The sequence below is a fragment of the Schistocerca nitens genome, chromosome 1, assembly GCF_023898315.1.
Source record: "Schistocerca nitens isolate TAMUIC-IGC-003100 chromosome 1, iqSchNite1.1, whole genome shotgun sequence".
Lineage (NCBI taxonomy): Eukaryota > Metazoa > Arthropoda > Insecta > Orthoptera > Acrididae > Schistocerca > Schistocerca nitens.
In genome coordinates, this window is record NC_064614.1 from 288,745,270 (window position 1) to 288,763,296 (window position 18,027).

General features: G+C 41.8%; 1 protein-coding gene across 1 annotated transcript in view; it reads right to left on the reverse strand.

Moving 5' to 3' along the window:
- LOC126248240 (delta-1-pyrroline-5-carboxylate synthase) overlaps nucleotides 1–18,027 on the reverse strand; it is a 204,232-nt gene that overhangs the window by 169,310 nt on the left and 16,895 nt on the right. The window contains exon 2 of the mRNA XM_049949084.1: nucleotides 11,181–11,354. Coding sequence (XP_049805041.1) covers nucleotides 11,181–11,354 — 174 coding nt within the window. The remainder of the gene's footprint in view (nucleotides 1–11,180; nucleotides 11,355–18,027) is intronic.

Sequence of the window (18,027 nt, forward strand, 5' to 3'; positions counted from 1 at the left end):
GGGAAGCAGTGTTTCTCACTTATTCAGAGATTCACGACGAAACTAAAACGAGAGGAAAAATCGCGACACCAAAAGGTAATTAATTTATAATAATAAATTTTATGGATTACATTTGTCTAGGTAACATATTTAATGGATTAACGTTGAAAATTACAGGTTAATGTAAGCATAAGATAAGCAACTGCAAATGTGAAATATTGGTACCGGTATAACCGTCAGAATGTTCAATCCAAGTATGCAAACATGCATGTATTGTGTTGTACAGGTTGTTGTTATTGTTGTTGTTGTGGTCTTCAGTCCTGAGACTGGTTTGATGCAGCTCTCCATGCTACTCTATCCTGTGCAAGCTGCTTCGTCTCCCGGTACGTACTGCAGCATACATCCTTCTGAATCTGCTTAGTATATTCATATCTTGGTCTCTGTCTACGATTTTTACCCTCCACACTGCCCTCCAATACGAAATTCGTGATCCCTTGATGCCTCAGAACATGTCCTACCAAGCGATCCCTTCTTCTAGTTAAGTTGTGCCACAAACTCCTCTTCTCCCCAGTTCTATTCAATACCTCCTCATTAGTTATGTGATCTACCCATCTAATCTTCAGCATTCTTTTGTAGCGCTACATTTCGGAAGCTTCTATTCTCTTCTTGTCCAAACTATTTATCGTCCATGTTTCACTTCTATAAATAGCTATACTCCGTGCAAATACTCTCAAAAACGACTTCCTGACACTTAAATCTATACTCGATGTTAACAAATTTCTCTTCTTCAGAAACGTTTTCCTTGCCATTGCCAGTCTACATTTTATATCCTCTCTACTTCGAATATCATCAGTTATTTTGCTCCCCAAATAACAAAACTCCTCTACTACTTTAAGTGCCTCATTTGCTAATCTAATTCCCTGAGCATCACGCGAGTTAACTCGACTACATTCCATTATCCTCGTTTTGGTTTTGTTAATGTTCAGCTTATATCCTCCTTTCAAGATACTGTCCATTCCGTTCAACTGCTCTTCCAAGTCCTTTGCTTTCTCGGACATAATTACAATGTCATCGGCGAACCTTTTTTATTTCTTCTCCATGGATTTTAATACCTACTCCGAATTTTTCGTTTGTTTCCTTTACTGCTTGCTCAATATACAGATTGAATAACATCGGGAATAGGATACAACCCTGTCTCACTCCCTTCCCAACGACTGCTTCCCTTTCATGTCCCTCAACTCTTATAACTGCCATCTTGTTTCTGCACAAAATGTGAATAGTCTTTCGCTCCCTGTGTTTTACCCCTGCTACCTTTAGAATTTGAAAGAGAGTATTCCAGTCAACATTGTCAAAAGCTTTCTCTAAGTCTACAAATGCTAGAAACGTAGGTTTGCCTTTTCATAATCTAGCTTCTAAGATAAGTCGTAGGGTCAGTATTGCCTCACGTGTTCCAATATTTCTACGGAATCCAAACTGATCTTCCCCGAGGTCGACTTCTACCAGTTTTTCCATTCGTCTGTAAAGAATTCGCGTTACTATTTTGCAATCGTGACTTATTAAACTGATAGTTCGGTAATTTTCACATCCGTCAACACCTGATTTCTTTGGGATTGGAATTATTATATTCTTCTTGAAGGCTGAGGGTATTTCGCCTGTCTCATACATTTTGCTCACCAGATGGTAGAGTTTTGTCAGGACTGGCTCTCCCAAGGCTGTCAGTAGTTCTAATGGAATGTTGTCTACTCCCGGGGCCTTGTTTCGACTTAGGTCTTTCAGTGCTCTGTCAAACTCTTCACGCAGTATCATATCTCCCATTTCATCTTCATCTACAGGTATGGAGTTTCATGACTGTTGCACTTGGTCAGTCAACACTGGTTGTGGATAACGCTGGAGTTGTTCTCCGATGATGTTCCATATATGTGCAATTGGAGACAAATCTAGTGAGCACCACACACTGTAGAGGCTGTTGGGATACAACAGCGGGTGAGAGTTACCCTGTTGGAAAACACCCCTTGGAATGCCGTTCGTGAATCACAGCACAACCCGTCAAATCACCGGATTGACATAAAAATTTGAAGTCAGGGAGCGTGAGATATCTACGAGAGTGCTCATGCTGTCATACAAAATCTTATCCGAGACCATAACTCCAGCTTAAGTCCATTTTGTCTATCACACAGACAAGATGGTTCTAGGCCCTCAACTGCCATTCTTTTAACCAACACACGGCCTTCGCTGGCACCGCGGTGGCACCAGCTTTCATCAGAAAACACAATAGGCCTCCACTCTGTCCTTGTATGAGCTCTTGCTTGACACCAATGAAGACGCAAATGGCTGTAGATTGTGGTCTATAGAATGTACGCTACAGGGCGTCTGGGTCGGAACTGTTTTTGAGGTAACCTGTGTGTAACAGTTCGTTGTATCACTGTGGTGCCAACTGCTGCTCATAATACTGCTGCAGGTGCAGTACGATGCGCCAGAGCCATTCACCGGACCCGATGGTCTTATCTCCCGTTTGTGCCACGTGACCGTCTGGTACCTAGCATTCTTGCGACCTTACATTCTCTTGAAAACCGCTGCTAGCAATCATGTACAGTGGCTACATTCCTACCAAATCTTTCTGCAGTATCGCTGAAGGAACGTCCACTTTTTCGTAGCCCTGTTACACGACCGCACTCATATTCGGTGAACTGTTAATAATGGTGTCTTTGTTGCCTTAAAGACATTATTGACTAACATTAACTCATCACATCGAATCTCAAAGGTAACTAACGCTCACGACCATTAGAGAGTATATTTAAAGCAAACCTGATTTGCATCTTGATAGTGGCGCTACTAAAACAACTCTCATGCGACTGACGCGAAATTTGAGTAGACGTCATGTTTAAGACGTAGAAACACGCTTACCAACTTTTGTTTTGCGACGTAACTGCATCTTGGTGTTGCGTTTGTTGCCGTTAGTGTATTACGTCTGAACTGTACATGTGTTGCAGATGAAATACCATAACCAAGAAAAATGTAATTACTTAGATTCCAAAGAAGACGGGTGCTGATAGGTATGAATACTACTTAACATCGATTTAATAAGTTAGGGCTGCAAAATACCGGCATGAATTACATACAGGAGCCTGGCAAAATTGCTAGAAGTAGACCTCGGGGAATATCAGTTCCGAGGAAATGTAGCAGTACGCGACGCAATACTGATGCTGCGATTTGTATTTGTTAGGAATTCTTGAGTTGGAAGGAGTAAAATATATTGAGCGAAAGTTTATTCACAACTTGCAGAGATATCAGACTGCAGTTGTAAAATTCGAAGAACATAAAAGTGAAGACGTAGTAAAGAAAGGAGCGAGATATGGCTGTAGCCTATAACGTATCTTATGAATTCTGCGTAATGAGTGAGCAATAAAGGAAAGCATGGAGAAATTAGGAAAGGGAATTAAAGTCCATGGGAAGAAATATAAACTTTAAGGTTCGTCAATTACATTCTAATTCTGTCAGAGACAGCAAAGGACTTCGAAGAGCAGTTGAACGAAAGGGGTAGTCTAGAAGGGTAATCAAATGAAGATGAACTAAATCGGACGATACCGAGGGAATTATACTAGGATATGGGACACTAAAAGTAACAGATATGGGCCGCAAAATAACTGATAATGAACGAAGTAGATTGGATATAAGATGCAGACTAGTTACAGCGGGAAATACATTTATGAAAAATGGGAATTTGCTAACACCAAATACATGTTTAAGTGGAGGGAACATTCTTCTTAAGGTACACTACTGGTCATTAAAATTGCTACACCACGAAGATGACGTGCTATAGACGCGAAATTTAACCGACAGGAAGAAGATGCTGTGATGTGCAAATGATTAGCTTTTAAGAGCATTCACACAAGGCTGGCGCCGGTGGCGACACCTACCACTTGCTGACATGAGGAAAGTTTCCAACCGATTTCTCATACAAAAACAGCACTAGATCGGCGTTGCCTGCTGAAACGTTGTTGTGATGCCTCGTGTAAGGAGGAGAAATGCGTACCATCACGTTTCCGACTTTGATAAAGGTCGGATTGTAATCTATCGCGATTGCGGTTTATCGTATCGCGACATTGCTGCTCACGTTGGTCGAGATCCAATGACCGTTAGCAGAATATGGAATTGGTGGGTTCAGGAGGGTAATACGGAACGCCGTGCTGGATCCCAATGGCCTCGTGTCACTAGCAGTCGAGATGATAGGCATCTTATCCGCATGGCTGTAATGGATCGTGCAGCCACGTCTCGATCCCTGAGTCAACAGATGGGGACGTTTGCAAGACAACAACCATCTGCACGAACAGTTCGACGACGTTTGCAGCAGCATGGACTATCAGCTCGGAGACCATGGCTGCGGTTACCCTTGGCTATGCATCACAGACAGGAGCGCCTCCAATAGTGTACTCAACGACGAACCTGGGTGCACGAATGGCAAAACGTCATTTTTTCGGATGAATCCAGGTTCTGTTTACAGCAACATGATGGTCGCATCCGTGTTTGGCGACATCGCGGTGAACGCACATTGGAAGCGTGTATTCGTCACCGCCATACTGGCGTATCACCCGGCGTGATGGTATGGGGTGCCATTGGTTACACGTCTCGGTCATCTCATGTTCGCACTGATGGCACTTGGAACAGTGGACGTTACATTTCAGACGTGTTACGACCCGTGGTTCTACCCTTCATTCGATCCCTGCGAAACCCTACATTTCAGCAGGATAATGCGCGACCGCATGTTGCAATTCATATACGGGCCTTTCTGGATACAGAAAAAGTTCGACTGCTGCCCTGGCTGGCACATTCCCCAGGTCTCTCACCAACTGAAAACGTCTGGTCAATGGTGGCCGAGCAACTGGCTCGTCACAATACGCCGGTCACTACTCGTGATGAACTGTGGTATCATGTTGAAGCTGCATGGGCAGCTGTACCTGTACACGCCATCCAAGCTCTGTTTGACTCAATGCTCAGGCATATCAAGGCCGTTATTGCGGCCAAAGGTGGTTGTTCTGGGTATTGATTTCTCAAGATATTGCGTGAAAATGTAATCACATGTCAATTCGAGTATAATATATTTGTCCAATGAATACCCGTTTATCATCTGCATTTCTTCTTAGTGTAGCAATTTTAATGGTCAGTAGTGTATATGTCTGGAGAGAAGTCTTTTTGAGGTAGTGAAACATGGACGATAGTCAATTCATGCAAAAAGGGAGTAGAAGCTACATGTGGCTGCCAAAGATTAAGTGGGTATATCGAGTAAGAAATGAGAATGTATTGAATCGAATTCGGGAGAAAAGGAATTTATGAGACAAGAAAGGGATTTGGTAATTATGTTACTTATGCTGGTGAACACAGCTTTAGCTAACGTTGCTGTGATGTGTGACACAACCCCATATTTATATTTCATATCTACACCGTAACATGACACCAATTATTTATGCTTTAAAATCTCCTGCTTTAACTGCGAATGACACTATTTGGTCGTTACATTTCAAATCCATACAAACTCTTACCCCTGGTATTTATATGAGTTGACAGACTCCAATTGTAGCTCATGGATACTATAATTTTTTGAAATGTCCAGTTTTACATTTCTTAACATTTCAAGGAAGTTTCTAATCATTGCACCTCTTTGCAGTCTTCCCCCAAATCTGACTGAATATCTCTGCAGCGTATTATAGAGAACACACAATTACAAATAACTGCATGGTCTGAGAAAATTCTGAGGTTCTATCAATATTTTCCGCAAATTCATTAATATACAACATGAACGGCAAGGGTCCTAACACATTTGTCTGGTGAACACCCGGAGTGAAGTAGACTTCTGTCAATGAATGTATCCTGCCTGCCAAAAATTCCTCAATCCAGTCACAAATTCACTTGATGCCCCAGACGATCGTACTTTCGATAATAAATATAGGGATAGTACTGAGCCAAACGCTTTTCGGGAATCGAAGATTATTGCATCTACCTGACTGCCTTGTTCTATGGCTGTCACAATATCATACGAGAAAAGTGCTGGTTGGGTTCACATGGTCTGTGTTTTCGGAATCCATCGTAATGGGCATGGTAGAGGTCGTTCCTTTCGAGACAGCTCATTAAATTTGATCTCAGATTGTGTTCTAAGATTTTACATTATATAGATGTCAAGGACAATGGACGGTAGTTTTGTGGCTCACTCCTGCTACCATTCTTGCAGACAGGTGTGACTTGTTCTTTCTTCCAACTACTGGTCATAATTTTTTGTTCGAGAGATCCACAGTAGGTTGTAGTTAAAAGAGGGAATAACTCAGCCTCAGATTCAGTGTGGAATCTGATAGATAGTCCATCGAGCCCTGGAGCTATGTTCAGTTCTAACGATTTTAGATGTTTCTCAATGCCACTGGCACTACTATCTATTTCTCATCCTTTCAGTGGACTGAGAAGTAAATTAGAGCAATATTCCCGGGTTTCCCTTTGTAAACGAATACTTGAAAACGCTGTTAAGCATTTATGCTTTTGCTTTGTTACCCTCAGTTTCAAACCCTTTCTAGTCTGTGAGTGTCTGGACACTAACTCTGGTGCCTTCACATCAACTTCCTTTCATAACGTGTGACATAAACCTGACGATTTCTAGAACACAAGGAAGTACTACTACGCCTGACACCCAGCTTTGCAGAATTCCATCCCGCGAATCAGCGAAGCAGTGCTGTAAACCTCCAGGTCACATACGACTATACCTCAAACTTTATATATTAAAAATTTATGTAATAGAGGTCACTGTTAACTGATACACTGTCAGTATTACTTCGCAATAAAAAAGTCGCGTCTCTGTGGAAAGGCACAAGTCACCAAGACCGATGTCGCTAACACCACTTGTTTTTATATCAGCATGACTTCCTGAGCATAAAATCTAAAATATACACAAGCAGAATATGATTATCGGTTATTAGTTTTTGATTATGTTACTGATGTATCATAGTCTATTGCCTGACAATGAAAATTTCAAAGTTTATTACTTCCGCATTAGATAAACAGTTAACAGAAATATATATATCACAATAATAATCTTGTTGTGGTAACGATATCTGTAAATTTTTGTACGTCAATATCTTCACCAAATGGATGTACGGATATTTGTACACCACGTATTTTTCTTTCCTCTAAACCAGATCTCGTTAGTATTAGTTTCCTCTGAGGGTTTCTCTTTTATTTGATGTAGGACTCGTGATTGGCAAACTACATTTCGCGTTAAGTGTATCCTCCCTTACATTCGGTATCAGAAAGACAACAATACAGACAGACGGGCGTGTCTATTGGAAAATGCAATTACACAGTCGTTCCCATACAAATGCAAACAAGTGCATACGTTAACGCCTGGGGAAAAGTTTCTCAATTTCCGGCGCAAATGTATGCAAATTGAGTGTGTAACATTAGAGACGGAGCAGATGATAATGTGAAACCTGACATAGATTAAATGAAGCATCGTTATTAGTACTGAAAAAAATAGAGGACCTCTTAAAATAAATCGGTGTATAATATGTATAAGACACATGTTAGGTGCGAGGAGCATAACGATAGAGTTTGGCCAGTGAAATTTGAAATATTTGTCTCTATGATTCTGTTGAATTGTTTTTTTTTGTTAAAAACTGTGTTATGACAAAGAGAGTAAAGTATTCTAGAATTGTTATTTTAACATATAGGGTGAGTCACCAACCGTTGCCACCTAGAATAACTCCGAAAGAATGATAGTAGCTGAATAGTTTGTGTGACAAATGTTGCATGGGACAATGGGGGCCATCATATGACGTCAGTTTTTTGTTGCTAGGTGGGGTCGCGTCAGAGACGGTTTTTTTTAATGGGATGATATAGTTTGCTACTTATTTTATGATAGCGGTTATCGAGACAAATCCAGTGATATGTAACAGTAAGGTCTTTGAAGGTAGAGGAAGGTAAAAAAGGTGGCGTGAACGTCCATTTACAGAAGGTGTTCGAAGTGATTACCACTGGTATCAAAGCAGTTCTGCAACCTTTTATCATGGATTGAGTGGTATTCCTCATCACATTGGCACTTATCGAGGTACATGCTACGACAATTCTCTCTCGTATATCGTGCAAATAGTAAATATTCGCCGAATACGGCATATCCATCTAACGTGCCATTGACATGTAAGCAGTACAACACTAATAGGAACGGTAAGACCAGTAACGTCGAATAACTTCCAGGGTACTACAAGCTGTTGTGGAGGGTGATAATTGTTGGGAAGACTGAAATTTTAAAACATCCAACAAATAATTGAACACATGTGGAGGAACTGCTACTCGGAGATGGGGACGCGAGACACAAACTCGTGGCTAGCTGCATCAAGCCATCCAGAAGACCGATGACGAAAGAGAGCAGAGAGAGAGAGGGAGTATAAAATGGTTAGAAATCAATGCCTGACAAGAAGTGGGCGAAGAATGAACTCTATATGAAATTCTTAGCAGAAAAGTGGGACATCTTTCGAGGCATCCACTTTAGTTTACTTGGCACTAAAATTGTTAGCAGAGGGATAAATTGTGGGACTATATTACTTCTATGAGTATTCAATGACTTAAGTGCGGCCGGACGGTGTGGCCGAGCGGTTCTAGGCGCTACAGTCTGGAACCGCGCGACCGCTGCGGTCGCAGGTTCGAATCCTGCCTCGGGCATGGATGTGTGTGATGTCCCTAGGTTAGTTAGGTTTAAGTAGTTCTAAGTCCTAGGGGACTGATGACCTCAGAAGTTAATTCCCATAGTGCTCAGAGCCATTTCAGCCATTTGAACTTCAGTGAAATAAGCACTTTTCCTTATGATTTTATTCATGATAATGATGAATTTGGGATCACGTCAGTCGGTTGAATACCTCAGTATATTCCTAATAGTAAATTAAGGGTAATGGTAAGGTCAAATGAAATTAGGTGAGGCTGAAGACGCTAGTTTAGGAAAGGAGAGACAAAAAACAGTAGATATGTATTTCGTTATTTTTGACGGCAAAATAAATGACGATCGCCCAAGCAGAGAAGATATAAAATGCAGACTTTGAATAGGCAGAAGAGCATTTATGAAAAGAGAATGTTGCAAGAGGATTATATATAAATTTAAATGCTAGGATGTCTCCGATGAGGATAATAGAGTATAGCGTAGCACTGTACAGTAGTAGATGATAAACAGTTCAGACAAGAAGAGCGTTGAAGCATTTGATTTTGAAATATGTTGCTAAAGGACAATTTTGGAGATTAAATGAGTAGATCATTGAAGTAATGAGAAGTTACTAACTGAGAAGAAAATGTATTTATGACACAACTTGTTTAAAAGAAGAGATCGAATGATAGAGCTTATCATGAGGCATGGAGTCATCATTTTGCTAATGGAGAGAAGAGGGAGTCGAAAGTTTGACTGGAGCAAGCAGCTTTGAAATTTATATACACTTGGGTGTAATTGGATAGCGATATGCACACATACAGACGGCGGTAGTATAGCGTACACAAGGCATAAAAGGGCTTTGAATTGGTTGAGCTGTCATTTGTACTCGTGTAGTGCATATGAATAGACTTCTAAAGTGATTAGGGCCGCACAACGGGAATTAACAGAATGCGGGATGGTAGTTGGAGACAGACGCATAGGACATTCTATTTTTAAAGTAATTAGGCAATTCAAGATTCCTTGATCCAGTGTCAACAGAGTGCCGAGAGTACCAAATCGCAGGCATTACCTCTCACCAAGGAGAACGCGTTGACAGACGGCCTTCATTTAACAACCGAGAGCAGCACAGTTTGTGTAGAGTTGTCAGTGCTAACAGAAAAGCAACGCTGCGTGAAATAACAGCAGAAATCAATGTGGGACGTAGGACGAATATGTCAGTTAGGACAGTGAGGTGAAATCTGGCATTAATGGCCTATGGCAGCGGACGACCGACGCGAGTGCCTTCAGCTGGGCTCGTGACCATATCGTTTGGATCCTAGACGTCCTGAAAACGGGGTCTGGTCATATGAGTCCTGATTTCAGCAGGCAAAAGCTGACGGTGGAGTCTGAGTGTGTAGCAGATCCCGCGTAGCCATGGACGCAGATCAATAATGTACCGTGCAAGTTGATGATGGCTCCATAATTGTTTGGGTTGTTTTTACGTAGGATGTACTGGGTCCTCTGGTCCAACTGAACCGATCATTGACGGAAAATGGTTATAATCGGCTACTTGCAGACCATGTGCGGCTATTTATGGCCTTCATGTTCCCAAACCACGATGGAGTTTTTGTGAATGACATTGTGCCACGTCACCGAGCCACAGTTGTTTGAGGTTGGTTTGAAGAACATTTTGGACGATTTGAGGGAATGATTTGACCATCCAGATCGCCAAACGTGAATCCCATCGAATATTTATGGGACATAACCGAGAGGTGAGTTCGTGCACAAAATCCTGTTCCGCCAACATATGCGCAATTACGGACGACTATAGAGGCAGCATGGTTCCGTATTTCTTCAGGATACTTCTAACTGCCGGCCGCGGTGGTCTCGCGGTTCTAGGCGCGCAGTCCAGAACCGTGCGACTGCTACGGTCGCAGGTTCGAATCCTGCCTCGGGCATGGATGTGTGTGATGTCCTTAGGTTAGTTAGGTTTAAGTAGTTCTAAGTTCTAGGGGACTGATGACCACAGCAGTTGAGTCCCATAGTGCTCAGAGCCATTTGAACCATTTTGCCATACTTCTAACTAGTTGTGCCTATGACACGACGATTTTCTGCACTACAATGAGTAAAAGGAGGTCCGACACGGTATTAGATCACCTCTTAGGAAGCCGTACGACATGTTGTTGTGGTTTACATTTGGAAGACTGGTTTGACGGACCCTCCATACTAGGCTTTCTTGTGCAAACCTCATCTCTGCAGTCTATACAGAAGTGAGAAAACCTCAGTACAGGTTACAGAGATGAAGTTTGCACAGGAAAGAATAATATGGAGGGCTGCGTCAAACCAGTCTTCCAAATGTAAACCGCAACATGTCGTACAGCTTCCTGGCAGGTGATCTCCGTAACATTTGAGACTGGGAGGTGAACTCCTAAAACTAGTTTTGCGTTAGATAACTGATTTAGAAGTGGCTGGAGAAGTTACACATAAAATATCCACTTTTGCCCCCATTTGGCTAAAGCGTGGGACGAATGGGAGGGAGCAGGTGTCGGCTGACCTGCTCGACGATGGAGGCAAGGCGGCCGAGCGCGAGGCCGTTCTCGTCCTCTCTGGTGATGACAGCGCTGCCCATCTTGACGACGAGCCGGCGCGCGTATTTGAACTGGCTGCGGTCCGTGAACGACGGTCTCCGGCGCTCGCCCGTCTGCACCCAGCGGCGCGCCGGCTGCACCTGCCGACAAACCGTAACCAGCTGTGTTAAAGGAATGTATGGGAAAAATCACTCGGTTAAAATCAATACCGGTATATTGCTTCTGAATAACAGTTTTATTGTATTTGTTTGGATATACCTAGTATTTTCATTTTTCATTGATAACCAGGGTTGTAGCCTCTCCCCGATGTTATTCAATCTGTATATTGAGCAAGCAGTAAAGGAAACAAAAGAAAAATTTGGAGTAGGTATTAAAATCCATGGAGAAGAAGTAAAAACTTTGAGGTTCGCCGATGACATTGTAATTCTGTCAGAGACAGCAAAGGACTTGGAAGAGCAGTTGAACGGAATGGATGGTGTCTTGAAGGGAGGATATAAGATGAACATCAACAAAAGCAAAACGAGGATAATGGAATGTAGTCGAATTAAGTCGGGTGATGTTGAGGGTATTAGATTAGGAAATGAGACACTTAAGGTAGTAAAGGAGTTTTGCTATTTGGGGAGCAAAATAACTGATGATGGTCGAAGTAGAGAGGATATAAAATGTACACTGGCAATGGCAAGGAAAGCGTTTCTGAAGAAGAGAAATTTGTTAACATCGAGTATAGATTTAAGTGTCAGGAAGTCGTTTCTGAAAGTATTTGTATAGAGTGTAGCCATGTATGGAAGTGAAACATGGACGGTAAATAGTTTGGACAAGAAGAGAATAGAAGCTTTAGAAATGTGGTGCTACAGAAGAATGCTGAAGATTAGATGGGTAGATTACATAACTAATGAGGAGGTACTGAATAGGATTGGGGGGGAGAGGAGCTTGTGGCACAACTTGAGTAGAAGAAGGGATCGGTTGGTAGGACATGTTCTGAGGCATCAAGGGATCACCAATTTAGTATTGGAGGGCAGCGTGGAGGGTAAAAATCGTAGGGGGAGACCAAGAGATGAATACACTAAGCAGATTCAGAAGGATGTAGGTTGCAGTAGGTACTGGGAGATGAAGCAGCTTGCACAGGATAGAGTAGCATGGAGAGCTGCATCAAACCAGTTTCAGGACTGAAGACCACAACAACAACAACAACCTTGAATAAAACCAATACATCAATTTGCCATAGCAGTGGTGCTTTGTTTTTTTTGTTTTTTTGTTTTTTTACATAATTTGGTAGGATGTTCTGTGGCTGCTGAAAGACTGGTGTCGTCTCTGAATGATATTTTTTCTGATGAACGGAGTCAACTTACAAATCAACACATTACAAAACGACTACTTACCTATACGTTGGTGAATAAATATTGGCCAGTGGATTAATTCATTACGGAGATTTTAATCATTCGCATATAATTGTTCCTGATAAATATTACATTATATCTTCAATTTAAACTGCCCTTTTGAATTTTTTGAATGAGAATTTTTCGTTTTCTCAGTAAAAATCAGTTGAAGCATTTTTTGGAAGACGGGTCCATTGGTCTACGTGCCCTTTTTCGGGAAATTGTTTGAAATTGATTAGCGGGTTACCTGGAGCGTCGGCGGTTAGCTCAATACTATGCTCACTAACATACGAAGGCTCATATTCATCACTTCTGCTTTGGAAACAGTCTCAGGTTTTTCAGTACTCCAGTCTGCATTTCTATCAACAGTGGCGTTTACTCCAGTGAAACCAGAAAAAGAAAAGGATGCCAGTATGGATGATGAAAGCAGTCGTCGTTACACGATAAGCTTGTAGATAGTGACCAGCAACCAGATGTTATTTAGAAAATACGTATCCATGCAGGACAGGAAGATGAAGAGAAAGAAGATGGAGATAAATTAAACATACCTCAGCAGGTACCAACTACACCAAAGGCACTGTCCGTCATAATATTTCAACAAAGCACAAAATAGTGATATTTTATTCGTATACTTGTATTTTGTTATCAATTTACTTCCTGTTATTTATTCCTGCACCTTTCCGAGGATTACCTTATCGTAGGTATTATTACGGATAACATTACTGTTACATTTTCGTGTGTTGTAACTTACAATAACATTTGATTAAGAAATGTTTGCTCATTACAACCTACTGGTACTGGTTTGTGGGGAAACGGCGCATAACAGATTATCAGAAACATTGTTTTGCCACATTAAAGACGTCGGTTAAAATATATAGTAATCTGGAAAGATTTACTCAATAGCAGCACAAATCCTATTAAAATACACTTTTGTATTAGAATCAGGCCGTCATTCAAATATATTGAAAGTAAGTACTGCCCTATCTCAAATAACCATTTCTTCCTATGAAACTTCTTGCCGTAAAAGGTCTCATTGTATTCAAATTCCCATTAAAAAGTAAATAAATATATTTGACTAGAACGAGTTTTTCATTCGAAATAATTAACGGTAAAGAACGCTACAAATTTTAGACAAAAGCTTTAAAGTTAATGCGACGGTTCTTTAGCAACACCCAGAGAACATGTGCGACTTAAAGAAAGCCACGGACAGTCAGTCGTTCACATCCTGGAAACTAAATTTAGTGCCATCGACGAATGGAAACGCTACTGGCAACAAAACTGTCCAATGCTTGAAACTGCTCTGCAGCCAGAAGACCCCCTGGATTTGAGCAGCCTCTAGCAATTTGTACTACCGTGAACCGTATCCAAACGAGTCCTGGAATTTTGTGCAGCCACCATCCACAAGTGAGGCAGATCTTCATCAGCTTCTTGTAACTTGGGTGCAGAATGACAGAGAGTTTCTCTTATTTTATCAGCATTTCGTGCACGTGCCCGCAAGGATTCCTTTGAAGTTTTCTTGAGAGTGACTAATGATGTAATAAAATTTGTTACCCTCTGTGTTGTTTTATGCTTGATAGCTGTATTTTAATGCTGGCATGTAGCAGTTTAGTAATCTTTGTGTAAATGTTGCCGTACGATAATTAAATAAATATTTGCATAGTACTCTCTCCCAGCATTTCTGCCTTGAAAATGACGTGGTGTTCACCTGTCGAAATATTGGTGGTTTTCGAACAACTCATTTGGCTATATTCACATAAGTTGTTTGAACATCTCACTGAAAACTACTGTTAGAAATATTGTCAATATGCTTTCACGGGACGGCTTACATATATCTTCAAGCGTCTACAAATTTAGTTTTTTCAGCATCTCCGTGAAACTGTTCGATTGCTTCGTACTACCATTCTGTCTGTACGTTCACTATCCTCTTTATCCCAACTTAATATGGGAGCGACGACTGTTTTGAAAGCAATCTTCTCTGTAGGCCGATTGCATTTTTCTAGTATCCTACCAAGTCTGATTTACCTACGACTGAGCCTATCCGATCATTCCATTTTATAGCCCTACAAACTGTTACACTCACGTATTTATGTAAGCTGATAGATTGCTGTGAGAAGGTCGATAACACCCTCTGTTCCGCAGCCACATCAACACTTAGCCCTTGACGAAAGGAGAGTGTCAGTGTTCATTTTATTTTCCTTCTCGTCTTTCCACTGTGTGTGTGTGTGTGTGTGTGTGTGTGTGTGTGTGTGTGTGTGTGTGTGTGTGTGTGTGTGTGTGTGTACATCTAAATGGAAGGAAAGACTGATTTGAAACCCGCTCCATTATAGTCGAAGTTTTTCGTAGTGTCGTAGCTTCGTAGTGGCAACCTAACCTTTGGACAGCTAAAACCAATGACACTGATCAATCACAGAGGGTCGAAGTCCCGTTTCGCGAGATACAGGTGGCTAGTTTGCAACAGGTCTTTCCCGCACCACCGAATCGGGGTGAGATTGCAGCTGGAAAAGGACATGGCACCTTCTCGCGGTGCGACTCAGTAAGTGATGGACGTGCCTCAGCACGTACTGCTACTGCATAGTCAGGAAAGCACTCAGTTACAACAGTTCGTTGTGAGTTTGCATTTAATTTAGTACAGCTCTTTAGGGTGTTAATACAATGGTTTCACAAATCTTCATTATTGTAAATATTCTTTGTGCATTTGGTAGATATTGCTTTGTCCTGAGAGAATGGACATAACACTTGTAACTACGCGCCGTTTGTGATGTCGTAATGTGGGTGGTGCTACTTGCAATATGTTTCTGTGTTCTTACTATTCACTTATTGGAGTGTTTCTGTTGGAATTTTTCTGTTTTTATTATGACTCCCTTCGATAATGTTAGACTGTATCCTGGCCATAAGTCAACCACGTGATCCTCAGTCCAAAATTACACTGTTCTACAAAAAAACTTTTTTTCTATTTCTGAAAAAATACATTGTGATACTAATTGTACTTCGAGCACTGAATTCAAAACTAATTTTAGTTTTTTTCTGTCAGGGATAGTTCATGAGTAATCACAATTTTATTTCTCGCTTCTGTTTCTGATATAATGCAGCAAACATGAGGACCTCAGAAGTTAAGTCCCATAGTACTCAGAGCCATTTGAACCATTTGTCAGGAATTCATGCTTTCCGTTTGTGATGTGGTGTTACTGACAGCGCACTACGGAATAGTAAATCCCTAATTCGGCTGCTGATAGTCTCTGAACAATGGTGAGGGGTGACACAGAGTATTGCAGGAAGTCCTATTCTTGTTCGCGTATGGCAGGCCCAGATGTGATGGGATTACGATGTGATTGGCGCACAGTACGGCGATCCTCGCTTGTGGTGGTTGGACGTGGTCATCAGAATCTTGGCGACGAGTATGCATGCCATAACGTTTCCATGCAGTCCAACGTCGGACCGCTGTCACATCCAAATGCGCCACGAATCTGGATATTACACGATTCGACTGGCCAGCGCGATGGAGACTCACAACGTCAGCTGCTGATACTTCAGTCTCACACCAGTATGTGCGTATGTATGATCACTCAACATCTGACGCTGGTTACGTCCGTTATATACCCTTCCAGACCTGGTAAGCACACTAAACACGAACATCGCTAGTGCACTGTGGTGCCGTGCTAGCTGCCACGGAGAACTACAAATCTAATCATGTAGACGCTCGTCCATGGCGTGTACGTGTACGAAGTTATATTGGCATCGGACCGTATCCTCTGAGGATTCTACTTTCTTCGCCAGGCAGTGTACATTGCAATGAATATGACAAGCAAAACAATAATGAGGGCCTCTTCTGAAGTGATAGGCAGCTACGGTATCAGCGCGAAGTCGCTGTTACCTTAGTACCTATCTTATAGCATAATTTTTCTCTTGTAAACGGATATTTCCCACTCAATGTAAAAGATGTGCAGTCCGACCTTCCTAGATGAACTAAAATCCGTTATAACCTCGCTATTTCGAGCTAATCAGTATCTTACCCGCCATAACGTAAGCACTGGAATATGATCTCTAATGCAAACACTGCACTAGAACCTGAAAAATGTGCCACGAACAAGCTCGAGGCCACAATATTGACAATACTAGACCTAAGCAAAGGATCTGATACCGTTGAATTTTACATACTGCCCAGAAAAATGTGACCGCTGAAGTTTTCAGACAGTGCGCTGATGAGCTTGGAAATCTACTTGAGTGACAGCAGCGTGTGATCTGTGTGAGTGAAAAGTTGTCCTTGAAGAATGTTCTGCAGAAGCCCCACAGGGATCAGTTCTCAGCCAACTATTGTCCTCCTCGTATGTCAATGACATCCAGTCGATTTTGTCCTGCTTATCATTTCCATGTCAATGATATTAAGCTTAAGTTAAGTGCCAGTCCTGAAGGTATCGATACTGACACCATTCGGATGAATTGCGATCTGTCTCGGTATTCACATGAATGCCAAACCTGGGACTTAAACGCCAGCAAAGAAGTACCAAGTAATTTTAGTATTTCGCGGGAAACTAAAGAGTTATGATGTATGGGAACAAATGACTCCTGTTCTTATCGGCAGTATCCGAATGCCACATCAGGAAATAGCGAAGAACTTAGGTGCAACTTTGAATGAACGCCTCATATGGACAGAAAGTACTGTCGCAACATGCAGAAAGGCATCCGCCATATGCCATGGAGTAAATTTCTACAGGATATGTAAGGTAAATTTGTGCAATGACTCGCTCTACCGAACCTCTACTCTATAGGGATGTAATCCATCATGGCACGACTATTGGATCTCCAGACAGAATGGCTGTTTGACAATGTCATTTGCTTCCAACAGCCAGTTAGTGCTTGCAACACACAATTACAGTGGTAGCGACCGGACAACCTACGTCACTACCGTACGTAATTATGTTTACTTTCTCGAGTTGGCCGGCCGGTGTGGCGGTGCTGTTCTAGGCGCTTCGGTCTTGTGTAATGTCCTTAGGTTATTTAGGTTTAAGTAGTTCTAAGTTCTAGGAGACTGATGACCACAGATGTTAAGTCCCATAGTGCTCAGAGCCATTTGAACCAAGCCATTCTCGAGTTGTCAATGCATAGGCACTCCAGTACTTCGCAACAGAGATTAAGTACCTGTCATCTCGCCATAATCGTAACAATGGGTCTCACATGTTTAGTCCTCTAGCTGTGCCAGTCCACAAGACAAAAACAGCTGTTAACTCTGTTACTACTAGCCGCCTATTGAACAAGCAACCTGCGCTTTGTGCACAATACAGTGAAGTGTTGAGTTTAAGTAAAAGCTGGGGTTTTCCTTCTGTCATCTCATAATTTCCTTTAAAACATTAGGTATGGTCAGTATCAAACAGTGAAGCAAATTCTCCCATCGTCTCCCAGTTACCCTTCTGTCCCTTTTAATTTCTCAGTTAGTCACGCC